This window comes from Hippoglossus hippoglossus, chromosome 5 (genome assembly GCF_009819705.1).
Source record: "Hippoglossus hippoglossus isolate fHipHip1 chromosome 5, fHipHip1.pri, whole genome shotgun sequence".
Lineage (NCBI taxonomy): Eukaryota > Metazoa > Chordata > Actinopteri > Pleuronectiformes > Pleuronectidae > Hippoglossus > Hippoglossus hippoglossus.
This window is the reverse complement of record NC_047155.1, coordinates 24,779,313-24,801,411: the sequence shown is the minus strand read 5'-3', so window position 1 is coordinate 24,801,411 and position 22,099 is coordinate 24,779,313. Positions and strand designations below refer to the sequence as shown.

General features: G+C 42.4%; 1 protein-coding gene across 3 annotated transcripts in view; it reads left to right on the top strand.

The window, feature by feature from the left end:
- pdzrn3b (PDZ domain containing RING finger 3b) overlaps positions 1-12,381 on the top strand; it is a 99,417-nt gene extending 87,036 nt beyond the window's left edge. The window contains exons 4-10 of one of the 3 annotated variants that reach the window (XM_034585328.1): positions 3,833-4,086; positions 5,978-6,065; positions 8,025-8,123; positions 8,264-8,326; positions 8,628-8,729; positions 9,101-9,217; positions 9,978-12,381. In XM_034585328.1, coding sequence (XP_034441219.1) covers positions 3,833-4,086; positions 5,978-6,065; positions 8,025-8,123; positions 8,264-8,326; positions 8,628-8,729; positions 9,101-9,217; positions 9,978-11,477 — 2,223 coding nt within the window. In that variant the 3' untranslated portion in view covers positions 11,478-12,381. The remainder of the gene's footprint in view (positions 1-3,832; positions 4,087-5,977; positions 6,066-8,024; positions 8,124-8,263; positions 8,327-8,627; positions 8,730-9,100; positions 9,218-9,977) is intronic. The other 2 variants (XM_034585329.1, XM_034585330.1) reach the window with 2 other exon arrangements.
- Positions 12,382-22,099: the final 9,718 nt, after the last annotated feature.

The window sequence follows — 22,099 nt, the reverse complement described above, 5'->3', positions numbered from 1 at the left end:
GTTTGCCTGGCAGAGTTTCCACTCTGTTCACCTCAGTGCGTTTCCCCAAGGAACAGAAAGACTGGCTCTGTAATGTTGTCCTCCTCTTTATTAAAGGATTACGTGGCAACTGAATGGCCGTATCAAAGACTAATGTTACACAACGCAGGCTGTGAATTGACTTAATATCCCGCAAAGCCTTGTTCTGTATGATAACCATTAGAACTGTGGGTTTTGTTAGCGATACAGTGGCTCAGGCACTTTTTTGCTGCTAGTTATGTCCCCTTTAATTAATTTTTTGGAGCAGAATTTCACATTTAATAGGGTTGCATACCCTATTAATAAGCCTGACGTAGTTGTCATATTCATATAATAGTTTTATTTATATAGCCTCTTTCAAAACAGCCATTAGTGCTTCACAAAGAGGACAAATAAAAACAAGTCTAGAAGCAAATGAATGCAATGCCATTTAAAATCAAAGACAACAAAGATAGAACAAAATCTGAAATCAAAGGTGGTAGATAAAGTGAAAAACATAATTTTAAGGTAATGGCAAATGAAAAAAAGATCAAAGAAACATAAGTAATAGTAAAAACAATCAACTATAAGCCATTCTGTAGAAATGTGTTTAGAATTTGAAAGCCTGGCAGAAGTGGCAGCTGTTATTAACTTCAAAAACTAAATTCAGTTTTCTATTATCTGTGTGTTAGTTTTTTTTGTTACCAGGGTTCTCATGAATATGAGAGCTCAGATTCAGTGAGACTACCTGAATAGATAATAAAATAGATAAATAATGCATTGAAAACCTGAGGCAGCCGCACCCCATCTACCATAATATAATGATGGTAATGAAAGAGAGTGAGTCCACCGCATGGTAGATAAGCATCTCTGGCAGAGGATTAGCAATCACTTTATACACACACACACACACACACGTGCACACATGCACACACATGGACTTCTAGATCAACATCTCAATCCTACTCGATTTGCGTTCCAGGGATGATACCACGCCAGGGCCTCGCAGCGCCGCTCACCCCTGCTGCCCCTAATTACTACCCAGAGTGCTGACGACTGACATAACTATCACATGAGGCGTCGAGAAAATCTGAAATCCTGAATTGCTCTGAAGGAGCCTCAACCAAGTCGTCGTGCGCAGGCAGGGACACAGGTCCCCGAGTCCACTGTTGCTGCGGAGGTCAAATGTGACATTTTAATTAAAGAACATAGGCTGTGAATAACCAAAGCCACAGCTGTGTAAATTCCTCCCCAGCCAGCGACGCAACAGACACTTAAGTACTGTCCTCTTGTCATTAAAATGGATTTAACAGAGACGCCTCTCAGAGGATGCAGCAGAGGTTGACAGTCATTTCAGCGCGTCAGTCACCGATGCGTTGTGTCAACATGAACAACAGCTCAAGTAGGAAACCTGGTTTTTCACTACACTTGAGGACGTATTCATAGTGAAACTGTTAAAGTCCCGTTTGTTTGACTTTTCTGTTGGCCACAAGCAGCTGAACTGCAGTTGTGTTAAAGCGCAGGGTTAACGTAGCGTTGTGGGAGAGCTCAGCGGTGGTGAAGCATTGTGTATTGTGTCGGGGGGAGTGTTGTGTGTTTTCTCTCAGTGTACTGCAAAGGGCCGCTCCGTGTCAGAGGTGAGCGCGGTGAATGGGGGCCGCGGGACCCCCTCTGAAGCTGGGAGGAGACTCCCCCCATTGAGAGCGCTGAGGCAGAATGCCGTGGGCTCAACAAGACGGGGGCTAAAGGCTTTGTCTCTGGTTCACTGCCTTCATGTAGCCCTGGGATTCCTGGCAACCAGGTTTGACTGTTGGAGCCTGCGCGCAGAGAGAAGAAAGCACAAAGGCGCTTGTATTCCTCAGCTGATGTGCAACATCGTGGCTCGCTGTGGGAAAACAAAGATGTGTAAAAGATGTGCGGACATGTTTGATTTTAGGACAGCACATTCCTTATACCAGCAGCAACAACAAATACGAATTAAGATGTCTCTCTTAGATTGTGATACTATTTGTCCTGGTTGAGTTTCAGCTCACGGTCAGGGCCAGTTTTCCATTTCTTCTTCTCATCAGAGGCCAGCGGTCTTGAGTTTCAAGGTTGTTTTTTAAGGATTTCCACATTATTATTCTGTGATATGAGAACTGGCTTTTCTCAGTGTCAAATTATTCCAAGCAAACTGCAAATAGATGAGCTATTAATTTTTTGGGCCAAGTTTTGATGTTGGAGGAATAGAGGTTTGAGTCCACTGAGATGATCCAATTATACTGCAGACCCAAGATTAGCATTAATCTGCTCTGGTTATTAGTGGGCGCATATACCCCCTTTTGACTTCTGCATGAAGTTCCCACTTTCTCCAGCCTTCCTTCTCCTTCCCCTCACACACACACACACACATTCCTTTTTACAAATATGTTCTAAGATTGTACATTGTCTGGTTCAATGTCTGTTTTGTATATATGCTGCGCTCGTTCCCTGGAGGCGGTTTAATATCGCTGCTGCTCTTGATGTGCAGCACCACACTTTAAGACTGTGAACTACGACATGAATTCAGATGAGACAGTCGTAGCCGGAGGCAGGCGCACCCAACCAGCTACATGTTTATCAGAAAATGAATCCTCAAACACGTATGTTCAATGTCAGAGGGAGTGAGGAAGGATGCTAAAGATGCATTACTTGCAACGCTACGCCTAGCAGCCCTGCTAGAAAGTAAATTTATTCCTAGAAGACTGTGTGTGTGTGTGTGTGTGTGTGTGTGTGTGTGTGTGTGTGTGTGTGTGTGTGTGTGTGTGTGTGTGTGTGTGTGTGTGTGTGTGTGTGTGTGTGTGTGTGTGTGTGTGTGTGTTGGAGGGGCAGGAGGGGGGAAGCCTGTGCAGTGGGAAGAGCCGCGGGCTGAGATCCTATCAAAGCTCTCAACACATCCCCAAATCACAAACCAACAAAAGCATCCGTATGATGTGGCGACTGAACGAGGACCAGAAGCTCTTTGCAAATCCCGATAAAGCGAAGGGCCAGTGGGATGACCCAGAATGCAATATGCAATGGATGCTGCTCTTAATAAAATTCATTATGCCACCACTTTTTCAGGATTCCACATCCGCGGTTTTTGTTCCCACAGAAGCTGCTTTGTGAACTCCCGGTGACACGATGAGCCGGAGCGGAAATGCTTTGATTTAATCTGAGCACACATCCAGACATTCTGGACATCACAAATGTGTGTGCAGACTTAAGTCTCCTTCATTTCATTTTAAGTCTCTCTGGATCCGCTGATACATTCTGTCGAGAGCAGGAACTTGAGAGGGCCCGCTCTCCTCTTTCATCAACACACAGAGAACTTTAAGTGCCTCGACCAAGCTTAATTAGCCTCTTCTCCGCGACACGCCGCAGCCTTTTGCTCAAATTAATCTTCCCGGGTTAAAGCGCTGCGCCCGATCCACTGTCTCTGATGAGAGGTCAAATTTGTCGTCTGCTGATAAATTAGTTAGCTAAATGAGAGCTCCATCGTGCAGCCTAGGCTAATGACCTTGATTAATTAAAAAGAGACGGCAGCTAATTAAGCTCTTATTCTGCTTGGTCTGACTGTGACCCTGTAAAACAAGCCGAGGCAGTAATGAGTCGTTCTCAAACAGAACTACGCTGCTTCTTGAAGTTTGTGTGGGCATGGTTCTCATGTGAGGTCTTAATCATCAGTGATAACATTACATCAGTCTGCTGTAATGAGTATCCTTTCAGTTCAAATGGAAAAAAAACAGGTTGCATGTTTTGCATCAGCGCAATTATTTTGTATTTTTTGATTAAAAAATTGCTAATTCATCTCCTCGTCTTCTCCTCCTTCTTCCAGGTCAATGGCAAGGACCTGTCCAAAGCCACCCACGACCAGGCGGTGGAGGCCTTCCGCACCGCCAAGGAGCCCATCGTGGTCCAGGTCCTGCGCCGGGCCCCTCACCCCAAATCGGTCAGCCCCGCCGCTGACACCCAGGTGTCGGACACCAGCACTCAGACCGACATCACCCTTCAGCACATCATGGCCCTCACCAAGCTGCCTCCTGCTTCACCACCCATGATGGAGCTGGAGGAGTATCTGCTCACAGAGGAGTAAGTACCAGCTCGGTTCATAAAGACCCAGCGAGAGGCCCCACACACTCCGTTCACTTTCACGGAACAGTAAAGGCCTTGACTTGCAAAATTACGACGAAGTATAATTTGAGATTTTGAGAATAATAAGAAAAAAGGTGACATTTTTACGAGAATGAAGTCATAACTTGAGGCTACGAGTCATTTTACAGGGGGAATATCAGGACATTGGTCCGTTGTCTGCGTTTAAAAGAGGAATGTGCATCTTTTTAAGTTATCCTTTAGTATGGGTCTCACAAATAGCATAATACTTAATACTTTACTTTCTCAGCAACACATTAGGCTATCATACATATCAGGACTTTTAAAAAATTGTGTAAGAAACTTATTCCATTCCGAAGAAACACACAGACTTGAAGGATATCGCCTCTTTTGTAGAGGAGGAAATGTTGGTAGTGGGTGACTGTATACCGTTGGTTACATCTGTGAGCTGTTTAAAGAGGTTTTATAGTTTGAGATTGGTTCAAGATTTTGGTTCTAGAAGGAGAGAAACTCTGGCGCACATGGGTTCTCTTTGCTGCTTATTTCTTAATTCTAGTAAAATTGTGACTTTATTCTCATAAAGCAGTTATGTGACTTTACTCTTTTTTTCTTCAACATGGCCTTCACACTCCATCCTAGTAGTATACCTCCAGTCAGGAGATAAAATGATTTCTGCTCTGATAGCTGTGTTATGGCATCAGAAAAGCCTTCAAACTAATGGTTTAATGACTCAAACCAGTCTTCCTGAACCATGTCTCATCTCTCCAGAAACAACCACCACCAGCATTATTTATTACCAACATAATTTTTTCAGTTTGAAATCCAGCTCGAGCTCAATTCAGCGAGCTGATCTTGAGTCCACGTACTGACAGTGACGCTCAGCAGCAGCAGATGGCCCAGCTTTACTGGCAACCTGCTTGGTCGAAGATGATTTTTACCATAAAGCTTTACGTACCATTAAAATTGTAATGGAGACTGACCTCAACCAGACTTTTATAAAAACAAACAATATTTAGTTGTAGAATTGCTGCAATGCCAAGGAGAATAAACGCGTTTCTGCAACAATGACCTGTCTTTTCCAGAAAGTCCACTTTAAATGAGAAGATACAGGAAATCTTTGGTTTGAATGTCTTGAATGCTATGTTGAAAAGGTCACTTTTCTCTCACACACAATCAGACCTCTCGCCCTATTAGTTAATTAAGAGAGTGGCTCCTTATCTTCTTCTTCTAGCCCAGACTGCTGTGATCACACGGGGTGTGTCCCACGCCTGAAGGGAAAGTGCCCCTGTCACTTATGGAGGATGACAACTCCTCCGAGGCACACAGCCACATTAGAATTATGCTCATTCATTTTCATTCTCTCTCTCTCTCTCACTCTCTGTCTCTGCGTGTGTGTGTGTGTGTGTGTGTGTGTGTGTGTGTGTGTGTGTGTGTGTGTGTGTGTGTGTGTGTGTGTGTGTGTGTGTGTGTGTGTGTGTGTGTGTGTGTGTGTGTGTGTGTGTGTGTGTGTGTGTGTGTGTGCGCGTTAGGCCCTGCAGCTCTGAGTCTGGCTTCATTCTACTATTTGTGGCAGCAGCAGTTGCCCTTTAATGAATAATCATGATTTCTATAATTGATTTCAGAGTCAAATTAATCACGCAGCGTGTTAATTTGTGATTAGCCTGCGGGTGTAGCTTCAATATATCTGATTCAAGAGTCATTTCAGCATTGACTTCTTATTACTCCCTCTCTAATTCTCATTTATTTTTCAAACTCTGGGGCCAAATTAAAATCCAGATTGACAAATGTGTTGCTTGTCTCACTTTTGACTGTGTAAATGTTAAACGAGCATTTCCCTCTTTTCCAATTACACTCGTGTTTCTCGTCTCAGGCATCCTGCAGGACATGCATACTTTGACCCCAATGATTTCCTGGAGGGCATTCAGCAGGACATAGAACGGGAGGAGCTGGAATATGAGGTAAACATCTTCTCCCTCCCTCCACTGTCTCCTCAATGAAGATCTACTTTCGGCCAGCAGTGCATTATTAGTCCATAAGCAGACCTGAGGTCGCCTCTGTGTCTCTACTGCAGTGGCCCTACTGGCCAGCACAGCTCCTGATGTATTGTGGTTATTGATGGAGGACTCAACCTACATACAGACCCTGAGATATCGGCCAGACAGAAATCGAGTTGTTGGTTTGGTCCAGCAGATGCACAATGGTGACATCATTACTTATTAGTGACAAGGCCTAATAAGTCTTCCTCGGGCGCGGCGCAGTGGAGACGAGGTCCGCTGGATAATTAGATGGCACAGATAATGGGTCTGCAGTGATGAATCTTATGATGCACGCTAACAATGCCTGGATGAGGCCATGATGAGGTCGTGATCGAGCCTCTGCTGTGCTCCCCCAGTGACCTCCGCCAACCCCCACACCCCCTCCCAGTAAACCCCCAGCCACCTACTGCTCGATATTAATAATAACCACGGAGGAAGTATGAGGTGGAGAGGCAAGAGGTGATGTTCAGGACGATTAATGGCAGATGCACAGCAGAACAACACAGACTAAACCAAGTGTCTGTCTCTAATTTACACAACAATGAATTAGATTTGATAGTATATCTGTATCTGTTACTATGAATTAAAGTTTGTCATATTAAAAATCCTTATTTTAGTAAAAGTTTAGCTTATGTAGCAGATTTTCTGTTAATATTATTGATATATTAATACGTTCTGCAAAATCTTTGCTAAACGAAATAAGTTGTTAAGCATTCTTTACACCCGGTGACTTCCAGGTGGAGTCTAACTGCACTCCCCCCAAGTGCTGCTGCCTGAGCCAGGTGACAAATCTAACGTCAGTTTGTTGTAAAGAGTGAAAGAGGGGAATGAAGGTCAACACATCTGACTTGACACCCGCCCTAAATGCTGTTTCATAAAGATGCAAACTGTATTTAAATATTTAATCTAATGTTGCCTGCTAACATCTGATTAAATGACTAAATGTCAATTAGGTTAACATGACTGGATATTTATCTTTCATTGTAAACTGTACGAATACGTCTAGCAGTGAAACATTTATCTGAAGTGGTATATTTCTCCATTTATACAGAAGGAAATAAACACATTAAAAAGGTTGGCAGTTTAGTTTGATATAGTGTAATTGGAATATATATTAATGTATCATTTTTACCCTGAAAGTGTTATTTCTGGTTAGTTATATCACAGCTTCCTGTTTACAGAGTTAAATGTATTTGATTGGACAGTGCTGCAAATATCTTCCAATCCCAAATCACTAGTTTGAAAAATGTCAGTGAAATAAGAAAGACCTTTAGCCCCTTAAAATCGGAATTTGTTGTTTTAACACTTGTTTTTTGTACAAATTAAATGTAAACTGTTGATTTAGTGAGTGCCTGCTATTTTCCCCTGAGACCAATCATTGCACTGAGCTAACTAACTCCTGGCTGTAGCTTCACATTTTCTGGTGTGGATCCTCATCAAACTCTCTGAAAGAACACAAATGAACTTATTCCCCAAAATGTCGAGCTTTACCTTTTGCTTCTGGGACAGCTCGTTTTTTTATTAAACCTCTGGAGGCCGTCCTCTGCCCTGAAAGAACAGCGCTGCTCGTATCTTTCTCTGTATCTGTGAGATTACAGGTGCTGACAAGTGAGAGACGGGACTCTGCCCGTCTGCAGACGGCCGCATCATCTCTCATTCTGTCACAGGCCTCTAAAAAAACCAATGGCTTCCCTCTAGTCCGGCTGAAAGATTCATTACAGTGATTGATGGATCGCTGCTGCTCTGTGATCCCATTACATAGTCAATATATTCAGTCTGTCCAGAAATAAAAATGTTATCCCCTCAATTTTGAAAAAGGGAAAACAGAATCATTTCAGAAGCGAGTGGATATTAACTTTTCCATTTGTTCATTTGCACCAGGAGGTGGATTTATACCGAGCCAACATCCAAGACAAGCTCGGCCTGACCATCTGTTACAGGACTGATGACGAGGACGAGGCTGGGATCTACATTAGTGAGGTATGTGGTGCACCATAACTCTCAAATGATGATGTTAACACTAAAGCTCAAATGAAGGTATTATCCCCAAAAGGTCTGCGTGGACAGACAGATGGAGATTAATCTTGTTCTCTTATCGCTTTATTCTCTGTTTTCTTTAGATTGATCCGAACAGCATTGCTGCAAAGGACGGCAGAATAAGAGAAGGGGACAAAATCATCCAGGTGAGATTTCTATAATCTTGTGTTTTTCAATGACCCACCTGCGCACTTACTATTCCACTTCGATTTCTAATTACTGTTTTTGCATTTATCAAGTTTAAGCCTATTAGAGTATAATTTAAATGCTAGTTTGTCCTCACTCTTGTGGAGGGTTGATGGCAGGGATGTCGCACCTTGTTGCACCCTCTGAGGCAAACTGTGATTTGTGACTGTGGTTTATTTATGTATCGATGAATGTACAAACAGCCATGTTTACAATTAAATAAGGACAGGCTTTTAAATCATTCTGTCTGTGTCCATCAAGATCAATGGTATTGAGATCCAGAACCGGGAGGATGCTGTAACTCTGCTGACCAGTGAGGGGAACCAGAATATCTCCCTGCTGGTGGCCAGACCAGAGATGCAGGTAATTAGGATCTCATCATGGGTTTGATCTTTGAATTATTTGCTTTGTTAATTAATGTCTTGTGAAAGAAGGTCAGATTATATAAGATTATTCTTCTTTCGGCTCCTTTTGTTTCAAGATTTTAGATTTTGTGTTTGCATTTCAATTGTTTTGTTTGGTCTTTAAATAAATGAACTTATATATAGAGCTCAGTAAAGGTTAATGATAACAGGGCAATACAAACCTCATATGTTGGATTTCTGAAGCAAATATGGTGAGTATTGTGTTTTGATGGGAACAAACAAGAGTAGGACTGTACCACTGTTTGAGCACAACTCTGCATATGAATGTTTGCGCCTAATGAGGCTCCTCTTCTTCATGCTGCGTCACAGCTGGATGAGGGCTGGATGGATGATGACAGGAACGACTTCCTGGATGACCTCCACATGGACATGCTGGAGCAGCAGCACCATCAGGCCATGCAGTTCACTGCCAGCATGCTTCAGCAGGTAAACTCACTTTCTCTCTGTCACACACGCACACAGTTTCGGGAAGCAAACTTGCACAATCAATCTGCATTACTACATACAGTATGTTCATCTAGAGATTGTTTTGACAGAGCCAGATCTGCAGAACAGCTGCTCAGTCGCTATTAGCAACATTTTTTCTATTTACACAAAATAGAGCCTGTGACATTTTGGTATAATTTCACAGATAAACTCAGCAGGAAGCCTGTTCCTCTGATCATTTGTCAAAAAATGAAAAAAGTAATGCTTTTTAACAAGAAGAAGAACACAGCAGGAGATTCTCCAGTCAGACACATTGACAACAACACAGAAATCTCTGGAGATTTGAGGCGAGGGCTGGCTCAGCAGGCAGAGGCAGGACGTAGCGTATAAATATTGCCGTTGGCCCAGATCACCAAAACCTATCAAATAATTTTGTCTTTTCAAGTCGACATCTTCATCTGTGCGTTTTACGTGTGTGGCTCCTAGTTTTGTTTCTGGCGCATGTTAGAAAACGTCATCAATGCACCTACTCGCTTGTGGTGAATTCTCCAGAAAATCTCCTGCTGTATTCTCACATGGCCTCACGCTGACATATCGTTTTTACAAGGGGGTGGAAGAAGAATCTTCGCAGAATGTCCGCTGTGACTGACTCAGACATTTGCATTCTCACATACAGCCCCTCCAAATACGTTCAGTGCATGTCTGAAAGCTGCTTTAGATGCACCACTATCTTTGAGCTATATGTGTTCTGTGTTTCTAGAAGAAGCACGAGGAGGACGGAGGCACCACCGACACAGCCACGCTGCTGTCCAACCACCATGAGAAGGACAGTGGGGTTGGGCGCACAGATGAGAGCACGCGGAATGACGAGAGCTCGGAGCAGGAGAACCTAGGCGATGACCAGACCACAGCCTCCAACACGCTGGGCAGCTGCAGAAAGCTGACCTACAGCCAGGACACGCTGGGCAGCACCGACCTGCCCTTCAGCAGCGAGTCGTTCATCTCCACTGACTACACCGACACCGACTTCCTGGGCATCCCGGCTGACGAGTGCGAGCGCTTCAGGGAACTCCTGGAGCTGAAGTGCCAGATGAGGAGCAGCGGAGCCCAGGGTCTGTACTGCCAGGGCGGCGGGGCAGGAGGTCAAGACCAGGAGTGTGTGGACAAGGAGCTGGAGCTACTCAATGAGGAGCTGCGCACCATCGAGCTGGAGTGCCTGAACATCGTCCGTGCGCACAAGATGCAGCAACTGAAGGAGCAGTGCCGTGAGTCCTGGATGCTGCACGACAGCGGTTTCCGCAACTACAATACTAGCATAGAAGCTTGTCACCATGAGCTCTCAGACATCACAGAGCTGCCAGAGAAATCAGACAAGGACAGCTCCAGTGCCTACAACACTGGGGAGAGCTGCCGCAGCACGCCTCTCACGCTGGAGCTGTCTCCAGATAACTCACTCCGCAGAGGAGAAGAGAATCCGGCCGGGGCATCTGGCTCTACCAGCAGGTTGCTCAAACCAGTCCCGTCCCCCGTCCAGGATGCTTCTGGCCCAAGCCGCAGCAGAGGGTCCTCCAAAGATCAAGACGGAGCCCCGCAGGCGGAGGGCAAGGAGAAGAAGCTAGGAGAGTCCAGTAAGTCTGGGCGGAGCTATCCTCATTCGCCTTACAAGCACGCTCACATCCCCGCCCACGCCCAGCACTACCAGAGCTACATGCAGCTGATCCAGCAGAAATCGGCTGTGGAGTACGCCCAGAGCCAGATGAGTCTTGTCAGTATGTGCCGGGACCCAATCACAACTAGTGACATGGAGCATAAGACGGAGTGGAAGGTGAAGATCCGCAGCGATGGCACGCGCTACATCACCAAGCGCCCCATCCGGGATAAGCTGCTGAGGGAGCGCGCCCTCCGCATTCACGAGGAACGCAGCGGCATGACCACAGACGACGACGCCATAAGCGAGCTGAAGATGGGCCGCTACTGGAGCAAGGAGGAGAGGAAGCAGCACGCCGTTCGGGCCAAGGAGCAGAGGCAGCGCCGAGAGTTCATGAAGCAGAGCCGAGCTGATTGCCTGAAGGAGCAGACCTACCTGGAGGACAAAAAGGAGCCCAACATCATCGAACTCAGCCACAAAAAGATGATGAAAAAGAGGAATAAGAAAATATTCGACAACTGGATGACGATCCAGGAACTGCTGACTCATGGTACCAAGTCACCAGACGGCACCAGGGTTTACAACTCACTCCTGTCCGTGACCACAGTCTAAATCCTGCCTTGAGTCCAGTGTCAGGCCAGCTAGAGGAGGACGGACTGGAGTGTAATGGACTGTACATAGAACACTACCAGTTAGGGTAGAGATTCCTGCCTCGTTCAATGTGGCAACATTTTGTAAATAGGAAATAAGGAAAGCCTTTTCTGATCAGACATTTTCCACCCCTGCGGTGAAGAGGAGCTCCTGTAGATGAGGGTTGAACTTGGACATGAACTCGACATGGCTATGAAGATGATTTTGGAAACATTTTTCAGATTCTTTCAATAACCTTTTCTACCTTATTGCTTGCTCTTTTGAATAATTTTGGAAACGGAAAAACAATATTTGACTTTTTGGAAGGTTTTCAGAAGTGTGTAAAGACCGTGTGCCATACAGAAAACAGCCAGCATTTACACTATTATACATTATTTTGTTTGTACTATATATCTCTTATCAGTATTTTACTGTTATGCATACTTAATGCTTTTATGGAAACAATGCTTTTTCCCTGCAAGGTAGAACACATAATCCTTTTCAAAAGGACTTTTGTAAATTAAAAAATAAAATTTTTGTAACAAATCCACTTTTTTTAGTTTTAATTTCTCTCTATGGGTGCTGATCTACCAAAGTTGATACCACCAGCGATATATACCATCTGTTACATAATGCAGAGAAAAACATAACATGATATCATTGTGTCTGTACGTATGTTTAGAAGAAAGAAAGATGTTTCTCACATTGTTGATACTGAAATGTCTGTTTGTTGAAACACACGTTGTAGTCGCTTTTGCTTTCTTAGGGTTTACATGTATTGAGCAGAATAACAGCATTACAAATCCTTAGTTAGCCACACAATTTGATGTCTTGTAAAATGAGAGAAATAATAAATTATTGTTTTATATATGATGAGCTTTGAAACGTTGTTGGGATTTGTCATTTTTAAGCGTTGTTGCATCATGAACAAATTATATTATTATAATAATGATAGGCACATAAGAGGAAGAAGAATCCAAATATACCCTTTGTTAAACCCTACTCTATATAGTGTTTAACGCTGTGTTACAAAAGCCTCCTAGGCTCTCTTGTTGAATACATTTCAGCATTTCCCACAGAATGAATTCAATCTATGGCAGCGATAGGGGTGCACATGCACGAAGGTCACTCACCTGCACGAGAGTCGGATACACAGATCAAAGAGTAAAAGATCCGTTCTCACATATGAGAAAGAATTTCATTGCATGCTTCAACTGAAACTATGTGGTCTAACTGTCTGCATGGACGGTAAAAGTGTTATGGACCATAGCGTAAGAACGCAGTAGGACCTTTTTGCATTTTCTCCTCGTGTCTGTGTGGCTTTTCTCCAGGTATTCCAACCTCCTCCCACAGTCCAAAGACATGCTGCTTGGGGTTAGGTTGATTGGAGACTAAATTGACCGAAGGTGTGAATGTGAGAGTGAATGGTTGTTTGTCTCTGTATGGGTGGAATGGTTGGATGGAGGGATGTTTAATGGATCACAGAGTCAGATTCATGTACATTTGCCAACTTGTAGTGATGGAAGTAGCAGGAGTCCGTTTACTGCCTGTGATTCAAGTCAGATCAAGAGCAAGGTATGGCTGGCGTCAACATACAACAGTCCAATCAGCAGAGAATCCTGCTGTCCACACATAAAGGCTGACAACAAAGCTTTGTATCTTTTCTTTCCTCCTGTCGTCATGACTGCTCTTCCTTCACATGGATGTTACAGTGGTGGCTTTGGTTCATCGTGGCCTACTGTTCTTCTCAGCAAGAAAAGAGGCCCATCCGTGTAAAACCAAGATCTGACAGCACACTGTGTGGTTTCGTGTTAGTGAATGTTGTTAGTGAATGTGGCATGAGGCCCCCTCACATGGCAACGGTTTATTTATCTGACTCCAGTCTCCGACCATCTGTTAGAGGGACCTCATACCCTCAGTCCCATATGATCCTCCAATTATCAGTTTAGTGCATCATTACTGAGGACAAAGGTAGCTCCATGTCTCTTCTGATCTACACAACTTCAGTCATCAAACACATCTTTTGTGTCTAATGAGGCGACAACAATTAGGGCAGCATTCATAGATATTTGGTGTAACTACAAACTCAGGAGTATGACATGCTAATATACCTTTTTAAACATCATACAAATAAATATGAACTATTTTAAATCCTCACTTGTAGTAACACAACTATTCTACGGATAATTTTACCATCTTTCATGGCCCACAACTGCTGTTTATGGTTTCTCTATTCACTGCACACTGCCTGCAGCAACAACTAGCACAAAGAAAAACATAGATGGAGAATATAGCATTTAGCTGCTTACAAGACATTTCTCTCAGGAGTTTGAAGAGACCATAGATTGTATATAAGGAATGACATGTGTGTTCTAAAATGAGGCCAAAGCGTTTCAAGTGCCACCTGGTGGCTGGCTGCTGTAGAAAATCTCCATGTTAATGGAGGGGGCATGGATCCAATTTAAAAAGTATGAGTACACATCAAAAATATTTATCTCGAAGAAGGTTTCTGTCATTTATGGTGGTTCTTGTCACACTGATGCAGTGTATGTCCAAGTGCTCATTTTTCCTGTAAGTTTGCTTTAAGATGCTATAAAAACGGTGGGAAATGTCATGGTTGACACCTGAGACTGACTCCCGATTGGTCGAGCAGCGTGTCAGTTGGGCCTGACTACTGCATAGACTGGCTCCAAATGTATAAGATGCAGCGTTGGTATCCAAAGTGTTTTGGTCTATTTTTGGATAGTGGAAGGAAGTGTAAACGCCCCATCCATCTTTAAATACAGTCTGTGGTAGAGACCAAAAACAGAGCAAAAAGAGATTGAATATGGGACTAAAGGTCATCAGGTAGCCAGAAACACACCTCCAAATACATGCTAATTTTGCTCTACTACTGCTGGATGTGTAAATAAGCTGTTCTTAACTGACATGTTGGCCACTATCAGCTTCGTAATACATCACTGTTGAGTTTGCTGCTTGTTCTGTTGCCCCACAATGACCAAAAAAGAGAATTGATATAGTTTTCTGTGCACACTATTTACCTGGACACTTTTGATTAGATGAACTTCAAGTCACAGACAAATAAAAGAATAGTAAAAACTAAAGCAGTTAAGGCCAAGTTGTATAAAACTTTAGTTCCTACAATACATTCAGCTTGTTTTAGTTTTCAGGTAGTTCATGAATTCATCCCTTGTCACATAAAGTCTGCATCACTTAAGGGGGGTGATTATGATAATAGAAGCAGCTTGGGGTGCAAATTCAGCTTTTTCCTCTGTGTCTTGTCAGATTTGAATTGATTACTCCTCCTTTAGTTTGACTGAACCCCAGCCTTGTGATTAATGTCTGGCTACTCTTTACACACTCTTTTAATGGGAGATAACAATATGGCATGCAATGCAAACAAAAGGCTCCCATAATCAACTCTGGGACGTCCCCCTGCCACCACAGAACGCCAGGAGATTAGTCGATCACATATTTGGCTTTGCTATCCTCATGTATTTTTATTATCTTTGTGATAAAGGTGGACATCCCCCCCCCGGTCTGGCAGTCCTGTGTTTGAGCCGGAGAGCAGGACTCATCGGTTTAAATGTCAGAGCGGAGAACAGGCCGACATTCCAGTGTACTCATCCATTAACTGATAAGGAGGCGTCTCTGCTGCCTGCGAGTACTGCTGATTCTGATGCTGTTTCACAATGGAGACTGAGATGCACCAAAGGGCTCGTACCTGCTTAACAAGCCTGGACAACATTTTCTGCATTGCTTTATTTACCACCATAGTCAAAATTCCTTTTGACAGGTGACATCAGGAACTATTTGTGGCCCAGGTTGTTGTGCCTGAGTTTTTGCATGACCTACATTAAAAGAAAAGAAAACCTTGGAGGCACCACAATGCTCCAGCGAGTTCAGCAGGTGTGAAGACTGTGTTAGCACATCTCACATCTCAGATTAAAGAGAACAAGCTGCTGGATAAACAGAAAGAAGTGCTGAACCACATATTCATGTTCTCGTCAAAAAGGTTGCTCTTAGATGTGGAGGCCTCAGAGCATTTAAGTCTATGAACTCTGAATATTTAATTTCTCAGTTTTATTCCAAAAATGTGAAATTAACAATAAACTCAGAGCTGCATCTAAAGAAATACTGCTGATGGGGAAAATGGAAAATTAAAATGTTGCAAAATGTTACTTTACATGAGACAATGCATTTTCAGCACTCATCACTAAACCACATTCATGAGCTGATATTTGTTTTTAGAACAGTCATTCTGACCATGATTAGCATGACTATTCCATGTTTTAAGTTAATGGTATTAAGATTACTGTGATAACCCTGATATATAAAACAATGGATTTATTGTCTGGTGAATAAAATTGAAGACAATAATAAACTGTTCTTTAAATTATCAGAAATTCAAATATGGTTCAAAGACATCCCTAAAATTATGTGAGATGAAAACTTAAAAAAGCATTATACTGAATGAGCTTTCGACTGGGACAAGGCAAAGCCCACGTGCTTATGAACAGCTCTTTGAAAACTGTAAATTACTCTCTCCTGTATATTTACACACTCAATTTAACCGATACCTGTGATTCTGTCAGAAATACTCATGTCTGATCAGTTGATATTGTTTGAAGTTACAACTGCGTTTGTATTTTTGCAGCGTTTTATCATTCTGATTTCAATCCAGAACAATGGGTTTGCTAGTAACTCGTACGCGACGGCCAGGATAAATGAGTCTCCAGAGGTAACTAAATATATCTTGTATGTAAAATGCATAATAAAACCCATGAGCTTTTCTGATTTATTACAAGTACAAGATGGAACAACACAGAATCATTACTGTGATTCATGGCAGGAAAGGAACATTTTGTTTTCCTACGAAAGATGTAATAAAGATGTGCAAAGGCCTGCACAACATGCACGGACCCATCTTAACAGTAATTTAGATATATACTGTAGATTTATCAGAGGTAAAGAATTGATTATGGCCATTGACATACATTCCCCCATTTGTCAAGCCAAACCATCATAGTTTACATGTGAAATGATTCATCTGTCTGTGAAAACACGATAGTGTAAGTTTCAGTATATGTATGTGTGTGCCATGTGTGTGATAACTGAATCTTGTCAATCATCGGAGTACAAAGTATTTCATAAAGAAGTACAAGATGTAGGTTATTGTTTCAGGAAAGCGAGCTTAGTGATATTACTGATTGAAACAAAGGCAAAGACAAGGGATAGTTCAATTTTCTTTGGATTATTTATCATTTGAATGCAACAAAAATACAAGAAAATGTGTCTACAACTATGCTAGGATGTTGGTGCTTTGAAATAGTGCTAATTTCAATATGCTAACAAGCTTACAGGGCTAACATGTGGATTTGTTTAGCAGTAATTTATTTGCCATCTTTGTTTATTGTGATAAGAACTAAACACAAAATACAAATCTCATCAAGTTTGTGAGTTTTTGGTCATAAACTTTAGACGAAATTTAAAAAACTCTAAACAGAGCCAGAGCCGGGTCTGTAGATAAGGCAGAAAGTGATGATTGAAAGAGAGAGATGAAAAACAGAGTCTTACGTGAAGGCAAGACAGAAAGTATGTCTTGAAAGTTCAAAATCCCCATTAATGTTAAGAGACCTTCTGTTACAAGCATACGGTGGCACCATGATTATCTGTAGCCAGGCCTGTATGTAAGCTGTCAATGCTTCTGTCTTTGAGCCATCTCGCTGCACTTTGAGTTAAAGGTCAGCACAGGCAATAAGACAGCACGTATCCTGTCAGCAGTGGGTACGTCACCTCCAACATAACCACACACAGGGATAACCATCAAAAATGAAATGTCATAACACTGTGGTTACGAATGAAGCCAGAAATATAATTCCTCTCTCAACAAAAAGTAAGCATGATATATGTTTGTAATAAACACTGTATTCACGCCATACCTTAAAACTTAGACTTTTGTTTGTTGAAGTTAGCTTTTTCTGAATTTCTCTCACACGTTTTTGTCTCAGCTGCCTACATTTTTTTCCCATTCGATGTAAAATGCAAGCCAAACTCTTTGAATGCCAAAGACATAAATGTCTCTAACTACGTATTTGACCCTTGCGTGGTCTTGTTAGCTTCAAAGGCCCCATTGCTTGTGTTTTGTTTATGGCCCAGCGGAGCCATAACTCACAGCGGTCCGTCCTCCCACAGCTCGTCCCTCCCTGCTCAACTTTTCTCACAGCGCAGTTTCCTGGGTCAAATCGCATGAACCTCCGTGGCTCCCATTCTGCAGATTTATTGGTTGACAGCTAATTTATCCATTATATACATTCCAAATTAAAGGCTTCGGTCAGCAGGGTGGGGGCAACAGAACGTGCAAAAGGAGAAAAGGAGAATGAGAGGGAAAAACATGCCGTCCCTCCTCTGTACCACCGCATCTCCCACTAGATCCAAAGGATTTATCTCACCCCTGTGCCAACTGCATGAGCGCTCATGTTCAAAGAGTGAGAGTGAGGATAACACCTACATCCTGAAGTGTTAGGTAAAGCACTGTCACAACAGGCTGACTGCATGAGTTTAGAAAAAACGAAGCCAGACTGGAGTTTCAGACACAGACACACGGTGCAAGCCTAAAAAAACCTTTGGTACTTTTTAGAAATCACAACTTGTTATGTTACGGGTCTATTTATGGATGAGGTAAATTAAATGAGATGCAGCTTGTTAAATGGTGACAAACTCTAGACAGTTCTTTCAACCTTGGACAGAGCCAAGCTAGCTGATGTTTTCCCCTGCTCCCACTCCTGGTGTTTGTCAAAACTGAAATTGTAGAAGTATTACGTAATTTCACCTCCTGGCCCAAGGTTTGCTTTCGAACATGTCCACAGCCTTTCAAAGACTGCAACGATTCATTTTACTTATTCCAAATAATACATTGGCATTCAACTGCGAGTCTGCATATCTGAAAGTCCTATGAGCAACAATGTAATGTGCTACATGAAATGATTGTGGAATGGTCCTTATTTTCAAAGAATCCCCCCACTGGAGTGAGGAATTAGAATCTCAGCATGACAAGCTGTAATTGAAAGACTTCACAGGCATCACTTTCAGATGCAGAAAGAAAAACATGCTCAAACTGCCGTCTAATTATAATAAAGGTCTTTCACTGGTATAAAATGAACACAATATCCATACAGTATATCAGCACTGTCTCCCTCTTACAGGACAGAAATGTGTTCCTGTACGGCATACGGCTACATCCATACAACCACGTTTTCATTCGAAAAGACATCAACTCTGCTACAGATACACCTCGAATCCACGCTACTCTTACAGAGAAGTTTGGAAACTGCTAACCCCGTTTTAGTTTGAAAACTCTGGGGCTGCATTTTAGTCTGGACGGACAGAAACCGACACGTTTGGAAACAATGACAGACACTGACAGCGGCTTGCTGATTGGGTCTTTTTGGTCATGATGTAGCCTTCGCTGATTCATTAGGTCCCTATCACATGAGGCCCAATTGACATTAGTCTCAAATAGCAGTGTGGAACGTAACATGTTGCTGACCCAGTTGCAAACAGCTGGGTCAGCAGTTTTTTAATGATACAACTGCTTACATGTATAGGAGACACGCTATTATTTGAGCAATCTGTTTGCACAGACACACACATGTCTACCTGTTTACACCAGCACGCACAGGCCCAGTGTACATGAGTGGTCATGTGATATGCGTTTTCAGGTATGTTAGTATCGACGAGGATTAAAACGGATACAGAGCCAAAATGCTTGTGTGGACAGGGATCATTAATGTAGCAACAATAAAACGTACTAGTAAGGATATAGCCTTAGTATGACACAGTACTACAGTATTGTCTAACTTTGCATGTGTGCTGCAGTTTATTGGGGCTTTTATTGACCATTAGAGGTTTAGTAGGATCTCTAGATAGTATGAGGTAAGGCTGAAGTTCACATATTAGGAAGGCTTGATTTTTATATTTAGATGCTCTATACATTTTACTATCTCGATCTTGCGTATCCATTTATAATGTGTGCCATGATGTAACACAAGTAATTCACGTCCTGTCCACGTTATATGCTGCATGGTCTCTAGACCTCGCAGCCATGCAATGGGCTTGGTGAGTAACTCTTCTTTACTGCCTATTGATTTAGAATACAACAAGCAGCTGTAAATGAGGTCTGTTGTTGTGTTGAATGAACTGCGCTTATGACTCACAATTTTTTCCTGGCCTCCCACAGCAGCAGTTTTCCACCATCCGTGGCAAGCTACATTTCAACTTTATGTTCCTCCATCTGAAAGACAGATCAATACAGTTTAAGTGGCCATCTCAAAAGAGTCTATTTCATTTTGCTGGATTTGAGGGGCTTGAATAAATAAACATTAACTGCGTTTAGTGCAAAGAGCGCAGTAACTTTCTTATTTATTTATGATTTTATGTTGTCAGACATACTGGAACCACAGAGCTGAAAAATTACAGCTCTCATTTGGACAGACAGCAGCAGCTCAGACAGACATTTCCCAATGTGCCTCTCCAGTGTGTTCTAACAATCCATTATCATCTTCATTGCAAAGCATCTAAGCAACATGCCTCCTCAGCTGCAGGATGCACATCTACAATCCCACTCAACAGCAGTGTTGCCGCACACACATACAACTGCTGTAATTGCATCTTTATTAGTCCCCCATTCACACTTATTACATCCCTGGGCAAAGAGCTGGTCGCATCTCTGGAAAAGGCCTCTAAAAGCCTGGGGCTGTTATAAACAAGACTCTTCAGTGCCATTAGACTGAGTGGCTGGGGGAAGCAGACGGGCCATGTGCTGCCAACACGGTGAGTAAAGTCAATTAGTGTACTTCATTAGAGTGTGGTAAACCTGCAGAGAGGCCATAACCTGATGAATACTGGTCATGTTTCTTGGTTTAGATGGATATTTTAGTATGGACATAAATAAAATGTAAATGTTGACACTGCTTGAGCACCAGAACGATAAAGAACTGGAGGGTGGTGGATGAAACCTGCCATCAGTGAGCTCCCTGAATGAATTAAAAATGGAAAAGAGTGGCTGTCACATTATTTCCTCCAACTTCACAATGGCAAAACAGAATTTATTCTTTTTGGTGGTCAATCTTTTACAGAGAATATGATCTTGGAAATAATGTCATGCATGTCATCCATGTTTTAAACCTACTCCTGCCATAGACAACAGACATTATGATCTGCATTTGTTACTGCTTCTGTGAGGCTGAACATCCTCACCATGACGGTGCTAACATACTGATGTTTATCAGGTACAATATAACCCTGTTCACATCTTAGTTTAGCATGTTAGCATTCTACCATTTGCTAATTCAGTAGTTAATTTGTGCATGTGATATCTGTTTCCAGGTCCAAGCTCTGTTTTTTTCAAGATTTTGCAGTGCTGTGTCCCTTGTTGTAATGAAGAATATCAGATGGTTGCATATATATATATATATATATATTAAATATGATAAATCAATCAATCAAATGTTATTTCTATAGCCCATTGTCACAAATCACAGTTTGTCTCATGGATCTTAACAAGGTGCTTGCCATGATTCTGTCAGGCTCTATACTCTTGGATAAGGAGTTTTTGTTTTTTTGTTGGACTGTTCTAAGTATAGACTCTTTTGGTTATTTGACTTTTACCTGTGTTTCCTTGTTTTCAGATTTTCTTTCATTCTATGTTTCATTCCGGGCAAAGATTTGTGTTTCATTCTGTTTCCTGTTTTATTTTGAAATTCTGATCTCCCTCGTGCTTCTGTTCCATTTGCTTCCTGCCTTTGTGCGTTTCCCTCCAGATTTATTTCCTTGATTTGTTTCACCTGTTTGTCCTGTGCCACCTGTCTCTAGTTTGTCATCAGTTCAGTTTGTATTTAAGTCAAGTCCAAAGTTCTGTCTGTGTCCAGTCGTCTGTTTAGTTATGATCTTAGTCGCTGCCAGTTTTGTCTCCAGTGTTCTCGGGTTGTTTTTTTCCTCCCTTGTTTTCTTTTCTTGGACAGTTGGAGTTTTGCCTGTTTCCTGCTGTTGGTCCTGCTTCCTGTTTTGTCCTCATTTGGAATATATTCAAATTTTTTTAATTGGATCTGCCTATTGCCTTGCTCCTACATTTTGGGTCCACCTTGCTCTCCACACAAACCTTGACAGTGCTGTCCTTAACCCTCATAAAGGGTAAGAAAAAAACTGGTAGAGAAAACACGTGTAAACCTCAGAGAGAGCCATATGTGAGGGATCCCTCTCCCAGGACAGACACAAAAGCAATAGATGCCGCTACTACTCTAGACTGTCTCGGATACTTGTTTGCTTATTTCCTATTTGTTCAACAGTATTTCTATGTGCCTGAGCAGGAGTGTTTCAATGGACTTAGGGGCCCCCAGGCAAAATGGATCTGGGGCCCTACGTTGAACCATGCAGAACCCCCCCTGACCACCACCATCACCACCAACCAAAGAAACACGATGCCGAACCACATAAATTCAATCCTCAACAATTGTTTTATCATCAAGATTATACATACTGTGCAAAGAACAGACCCCCCTCTCCCTGGCACATTAGACTTTTTCGAATTATAGAATTCCAAACCT